The 7,709-nt window shown below is 36.2% G+C and overlaps 1 protein-coding gene across 1 annotated transcript; it reads left to right on the top strand.

Annotated features, from left to right (window-relative positions):
* Positions 1 to 2,838: 2,838 nt before the first annotated feature.
* On the top strand, positions 2,839 to 4,363 carry LOC116008083 (protodermal factor 1-like). The gene is made up of 2 exons (XM_031248658.1): positions 2,839 to 3,524; positions 3,785 to 4,363. The coding sequence occupies exons 1-2, from the start codon at positions 2,953 to 2,955 to the stop codon at positions 4,125 to 4,127; spliced, it is 915 nt and encodes a 304-aa protein (XP_031104518.1). The 5' UTR covers positions 2,839 to 2,952; the 3' UTR covers positions 4,128 to 4,363.
* Positions 4,364 to 7,709: the final 3,346 nt, after the last annotated feature.

Raw genomic sequence — 7,709 nt, 5'->3', positions numbered from 1 at the left:
GAGGGGGAGGGGGGAGGGGGGGAGGTAGGATTTAGAGTAACCCATCAGATTAAGGTTTTTGTCTGAATTTTCTCCAACAAGAATAAAGGTGGGAGAGAAAAAAGAGGGAGTTAAATTACATAGTGATTATTCATAGCTGACTGATTAAATCAAGAAGACTAATAACATGCCGTTCGAATTAGAAGTTGAAATTACAAAGTTAACAGTTTGACCAATTTGATTGGAATTGTCCCAAAATTGATTAATTTAAGACTATTACAAAAAATTACAAACTTATGTCGTAACATTGTTGCACTAATATGATATCACAATAAGGCAGATGGGCAATAAATAAATTATAAATATATATAAATAAAGCAAATGGGCAACAAAAAAATAGTGAGTACCTTACAATTTAGAAAAAGAAGAACCAAATTGTGTTTTTATTTTTACATATGATATATTCTATTCATTTAGATCTGCCACAGAGTGAGACTGTTTATTATTATTATTTTTAAAATTAATTAGTGATCCCAAAAATGGCCGTCGGTAGATCACAGCTCATTTATCAAGTAATTTACTCAACTGTGTAGTTTATATTAGTTATAATCAAAATACCTTTCTAAATGCCATTTTATCTCATCTCTGGTAGGCTATGATAATGGTTCTTAAAATATATTAGGTTTAAATTAATTTTAACTTTATTTTAATACTTTTAAATAAAATAAAAAGAAAAGAAATTACACAACTTCGTTTCCACTCGAAAACAAAGTGATTACTTCATTTCCGCTCAAAGACAAAGTGACTACCGCGTCTACCCAATAAAAAGTGATTGCACAAAGTAACTTTATTTTGTCTTTGACCGGAGAAGAAGGCATTTTCTTTGTCTCTAGCCGAAGACGAAAAGGTTTCTTCATCACCAACTTGGAAACGTTTGGGGCTTTGAGTTTTTTTTCTTTTTTAATACTTTATTTTATTTTATTTAAAACTATTAAAATAAAATTAAAAATTATTTTTTTAAACATAACCACCGCGTCTACCATCAACATGGAGGATATGTAATTTTTTGTTCAATTGCACGAATTTGACTTATTTAAAGGAGTTAATTGTATTTCTTTTTAGTTAAATAGTCTAATTGTAATTTCGTGTGAAGATTAATGACTATTTTGTTCCTTATCCCAATTTTTATTTTATAAGAAAAGTTTAACCTTGTTCAATTATTCATAGTTCATTGAGATTATAAATGAAAAGAAGTATATGGTAAAAAAAATTAAATTAAATAAGGAGAGGTACCTGTTGAGTGTTGGCAATGAATGGACCACCTGCAATCATAGTGCTACGCTCTCTCTGATCTTTACTGCGCAAGCTAGCTGTCCCGCAACTCGCCATTGAAGATCCTTTACTCTCCATCCGACCTTCCTCAACAGTATGTACAGTTTCTTTGGACCATACACAAAAGTCATGTACGGACTATATATATAAATGTAGTAAGTAGGGCTCGACAGCTTAGCTTCACTGGTCTCAACATTCGGAGATAGATAGATGGAGATTAAACTAAAAACCTCATATTTAAAGGACTAATAATAATCTGTATCTACCCCGCCACTTGCCTGTGACATATTTTCTTCTTCTCCTTAAAAATTGAATTCTTAACCCTAAGAACCTCCACAATCTTACCTGATAGAACATTTCAGAGGATATAAATCACTGTGACTTAATGATTGTGTATCATATTTTCTAGTTATATTACATGTACTCTCAAATTTTACTCATTCACTGTTATTTGATGCCGCAAATAAAGAAAAACTATTTTCATAATTTGACTCTCAAGTAAAAGTTGGAATGGAAAAATGAGTCCACCAAGTTTTTTTTTTTTCTTTTTTTCCATATTTTCCACTGCAATTTATTTATTACGCGTCCCGCCATTACATTCTTTGTGTGCATTCTCACCCACCTGTCTGCCATGCCCATTAACTTGGATTCAACACTCTCTGCACATTTCATCAACCCTTCCGATCTGTACGACGTTGCCTTTCCCACTGTCTCTCCCGACCATGCACGTTGCCTGCATACTACTTTTAACAACAACAACAACTAACAACAACCAAAAAAAAAGGTGAAATCAAAGAATCACATGAACATAGCGATGCTTGAGCCTTGAGGTAGTGGGAATCAGACCTGTGAATATGGGAAGGGCCGGGGAAGCTGGTATGCATATTGCATGCAGACGACTACTTGTACGTGTATCTCAGAATTAGTTGAGGGATAATTATGGTTTAGGACAGATTAATCTGGGAATGGTAGGTTGTCCATTGCGGAGGAAGTCTGGTAGTTTGTGGTGTAGGAAAAAGGAGAATACTTGTAGATACAAATATCTCAGGTTGAAGGTAATCACATTTAAGTTGGTTAGGTTATTCACTTGGTAATCACAAGGTTACAAGCAAGTTCTATTTCCAGCAGCAAGAGTAGGCTATTGACCTTCTTGATTTAAACTCAGCTATGAACAATCTAAGCTAATTTACCACATTGATCTTGCCATTTGTTTTAATTAAGCTATGTGATGTAATGGCAACATACAATTTACTTTGGGAGAGTTTGCTAAAATAACTCTTTATTTTCAGATTACCAAATAGTAGTTGAGACATGAGGGTTTGTAGATTACAAATAGAGAATTCCTAAACAGTATCACTCTGCAATAGCTTTAGAAAAATTGGGGTAGGGCAAAGACTTGCAATGTGAGATTTTAATGGTACCTTAAATGCTCCAGCAAAATTTGCAACTAACCTTGTACTGTTTTCACCTGTTTATATTTACTGCTGTCTCCAACGTTTTCTCCTTATATACGCACACTCTTTTGCCCCCTATCTATTCCCTCAAACCATTCAACCTTCCATCTTCTTCTCCTAGCCTTTTGGTTACTATAATTACACGAGACGTTGGTCGTCGTCTCACAACATAAAGGCAGTGGCGACGATGGAGTTTTCTTTCTTCACGTTGGCAACTATGGTTGCTTTACTACTTTCCATGAGTTTGGTCGTCTCTTCTTCTACTTTTCATGACCAAAAAACCTATAATTCTCACCACCACAATACCAAAACTCCAAGCACACCATCTGGAGGTCACCATTCAACAACACCCTCTGTGAACTGTGATAATCCCCCACACGGCGGTGGCGGCGGCGGCGGTGGAGGCCATCATCATGACCCTACTACCCCCTCCTATTCTCCTCCTTCAGGGCACCATGGTGGCGGCGGCGGTTATTATCACTCACCTCCAACTTATACTCCCACTCCGACTACCCCAACCACCCCCATTACAACACCACCGGTTGATCCAGGGACTCCCACCACCCCCTCCCTCCCTACCCCATCAACCCCATATTCACCTGATCCAAACACCCCCCCATTCTACTCACCTCCGTCCGGAACGCCGCCATACTACACTCCTCCCTCTGGAACGCCTCCATATCCATTTGACCCTAACACGCCTCCAGCTGGAACACCTCCTACTGGATTTTATCCAACTTCTCCACCCTTCCCCTGCATGTAAGTACAACCAGTTGCCTCAGACTTATAAAATGTTTGGATTGATCCTGCAAACAGTATTATAGAGGGCAATCACAGTGACTTAGTAGTCTATTTGGTGTACACCAGAAAGTTTCACCTAATAAACTACTAAGTCACCGTGATTTATTCTCATCCTCTACAATATTGTCGGGTTGAAGTGAGGCTGTTTTCTCTTTTCTATTTATCTCAGCTAACACGCTTCAATTCTCAGCATTAATAGTTATGTGTGAATATTGCAGTTTCTGGAAGACGCACCCAATGCAAATCTGGGGATTGGTGGGGTGGAACGGAAACACCATTCGCAGCATGTTTGGTATGAACAACAATAACATTCCAGGTTTCAGTGGAAGCGTGAACCTTCTAGAAGCACTGTCCAATACCCGTACGGACGGGTACGGAGCGCTGTACAGGGAAGGCACGGCGGCTATGCTCAACTCCATGATCACCAAGAACTTCCCTTACACAACTCAGCAAGTGAGGGACAGTTTTGGGCGTGCGGCGCTTAGTTCAAATCAGGCCGCCGCTGCTCAGGCCCGGCTCTTCAAATCGGCTAACGAGGGTCACCTAAAGCCTAGATCTTAATTATTGATTATTATGTTTTTCTGATTTCTTTGATTTTCATGTCACTGTCAGTATCAAGACCGCTACTTTAAGGTTTCCCCATGGATTTCCTTAGCTTGTTGGTATTATACTATTATTATTGTTGTTGTTGCATGTGTGCAATGTAAGTGTCTTTACGACGATGAATATGGAGTGCGTGTTTTTAATTGGCTTTCAATGTCACAACATTAATTTAAGAATATTTGTTTCTTTATGTCCATACATATATATTCTGTCCCCCCTAAACCCACAAATTAACTACTCTTAAACTAAACAATTTGATCTCAAATTCTCGACCCATGCATATCATCCCAATTTTATAATTTTTATTTTGGGAGAGATTAAAGGTGGAAACTCAAAATATGAGACGCTCACAATATCCTATCTGATATAAGGAAATAAAATTACGTTTTTACTACTAGCTACCTATAACTTTTGATAGATAAGTGTTTGATCATGACAATTGTCAATTGGTATCAAGAAAGCATGCTTTGTTGTTGAGACTTGAGACGAGCAGGTGTTAAGAGTGGTAAGAGTTTGATCTTGACAACAAACAAACTACATTAGATAATATATTTCTAGAATGGTTAGAGTTTCTTCTTTCAATCATGAGGGTTAAAGAGATACATTTTCAATAATCAACAAATTAAGTCACCAAATTAACTTGTTAACCAACCTAATTGATTTGAACTTGAAGATCAAAACTGAAAATATACAATAATCGAGAGACTATAAATGGAATTACGCGTGGATATGCATGTATTATATATGACACATATAAATTATGTTTGTATACCCTTATATCAACAAACGCAATTAAATGTTACCCTACCCTATGCGTCCTCCGATCCGATCCATATCAAATTAAATATAATGAATACATTACCGTGCAGATATGGTATAGATAGCAATAAATATCAGGAATCTTGGGGTTTTTGAATTACCCTAATGAATTGAATGCAAACCAACCAAACAAGAACGGTACAACACCTCACTATGATGAGATTAATTATGTGTACCATAGAGTACCCATATATGTCTTTTTCATCAATTAAAGTAGGATATGATATGCTTATTACGAATTAAGATTATATTTGACGAAGACGCATGTACCCATTGTAAGAGGTTAGGAAATGGCCATTGTGATTTACAACCAAATCTAGTGTATGGGACAATTAAGTGTCTTGTCGCATGCATGGTGCTACCATATATTTTAACAAAATAGTGTGATAAGTAGGACAAACTATTACGGAGTATTAAAAACAATTAAATCACAATCTCAAAAGTCCTCATCAGACCATTGCTCCACCTTGATCTAGAATCTTAATGTCCTGTGGGTTGTGGCAGGGATAAATCACGAGATGTGTCTTAGTAAATCCGAAAAAAAATTGTTACATTGATCAATTGATGTCAACAAGATATCCAACTTCAAACCATGTTATATTACAAGTCCACAGGAATTGAACACTCACCATACAATTGTCATCATTATTACATCTAAAATTTTCCTTGTTATTATCTTTATTACACTATTGAACTATGCTCGAGTCACGACAAACTATTATAATGTAGGGCACAGTGTGGTCTTCAAAATTAGGGATCAATATGTATCATTGCTTGGGGAACCAGCAACCGGGTAGGTTTTAGCCAGATCAGAGTACCTCTTTAGACCAACTTCAATTCTCTCAACTACTACTCCTGCATCGCATTTGATATGGTTTTCTAAAGTCTTCATTCTGTACATGTCCTATGCGTCACGCATGTGCTCTTTAGGTGGCTCAATATTTCACTCTTAAACTCTATTAAATGTGGTTCGTTAATATAGCAGCTAGCTGATGATAAGATGTTTATTTGTCTCACTATATGTATTCTTAGTCATTTTTTTAATATGTTTCTCCGAGATTCATATTAAATTGTACGTAATGCTGGTGCATGGAGTCCGGGGATCGTATTGTAACATTAAAAAATTAAATTACCTTTTGAGATTAATATTACCCATTTTTGTCACTTAATATGTTTTTATAGGTTCCAAAAAAAAAACAAAAAAACAAACAAGTGGTGTCGCCTTTCTTTCGTTGACCTAGCCATGCTTGCTGCTGGCCAATAAGTAGCTGAGTCCCTTCGAATTGTTGGAGTTACAGGGAGCTGAGTGTCTTTCGTGTCTCCTACTTAATACTTTCATTCATTTATTCTTCCATTCATTATTCATTTATTTCTTTGTTTATAATTATTTATTTGAGGTGCGCATGTTTTTTCTTCTTTGCATGCTCTATTCATTTTCTTTCGGGCTTTTGAGGTATGTATGGTCTGGGTGTTTTCTTGGTTCGGCTTTAGTGGATTTCTTTTTTTAATAGGACATGCATCAACGTGGGTGTTTGCGGTAAGAAGTTGTGCCACGTGGCCCGGCTGAACGGTGACCGTGTAGGATTCATCAAATTCGTTGGTCTGAACAAGCTTGCTGCTAGCCAATAGTAGCTAATCTCGTTAGAAATCATAAGGTCAAAGTGCTTGACCTAGAAATCATATATTTCTAAAATTATAAACATAGAGTTTTAAAATTGTAAACATAGAATTCTAAAATTGTGAACATGAACCCGGGTCCATGTCATAATAACCGATCATGAAATACTTCTTTTCTTTTTCCTATGTGGACCACAAAAAATTCAAAATGGATTTTATTCTTGAGGTTGCACTAATAGACTTAGAGCTATGAAGTATCCTTCAGAAATCATAAGGTCGATGTGTTTGACCTATCATCAATCGGGAGTTAGGGCGCCCTAGCAATATTGTATTCAAAATGCAATTTATGTCTGACCAAGAACCTTATTCCCTTCATACATTACTTTGCCGCTTACATTCTTTGTTTACACTATTGTATTTAACGTGCAATTTATGTTAAAATTGTAAGTGAATAAACATCAACACTACCCACTTCGTTCCATTTCTTTTTGTCACAAATGTTCATTTTATAATAATGAAGATAATTAAATAGAAAGGTTAGACTATGACCTACATTCAAGATGGACTACTGAAATACATGCTCATTTTCAGTATACTACATGCTCATTTTAGTAGGTTCGTTATATTTTGGTACATGTTAATTTTTAAAGTACTATATAAAAGTGAACTTATAATATACTAAAAATAAAGTATATCAGTGATTCACCTTATAATATGAATCATAGTCAATGCTATAATGGGAGCAAGAGGGTTGATGATAACAATCATTATACCCTACACCACGATGCACATAGCAATGTGCACCATGATCCAAAACGACGTCGTTTCGATGTTAGTGGACGCGGACGCGAATGACTCCAGGGAATTCATATCTATAATACACATAATCATTATTTAGAATACACAGAACGTTTGCCTAGAATACACAGAATGTTTGCCGAGAAACACAGAATATTAACACAATATATACAGAACTCATCCTCCTAACATTCGAATGCACAAACACATCACAACCTGTGTTAATAACATCAATACACAGAATATTGACACAAAATACACAGAACTCATCCTCCTAAACATTTGAATGCACAAACACATCACAAC

This window comes from Ipomoea triloba, chromosome 2 (genome assembly GCF_003576645.1).
Source record: "Ipomoea triloba cultivar NCNSP0323 chromosome 2, ASM357664v1".
Taxonomy (NCBI): domain Eukaryota; kingdom Viridiplantae; phylum Streptophyta; class Magnoliopsida; order Solanales; family Convolvulaceae; genus Ipomoea; species Ipomoea triloba.
Note: the sequence above shows the minus strand (reverse complement) of the source record. Positions and strands in the feature narration are given on the sequence as shown.

Coding starts and splice junctions, on each gene's coding strand:
- LOC116008083 (XM_031248658.1), top strand. CDS start 2,953: ATGGAGTTTTCTTTCTTCACGTTGGCAACTATGGTTGCTTTACTACTT. Junction 3,525..3,784: donor TCTCCACCCTTCCCCTGCAT/GTAAGTACAACC, acceptor TGAATATTGCAG/TTTCTGGAAGACGCACCCAA.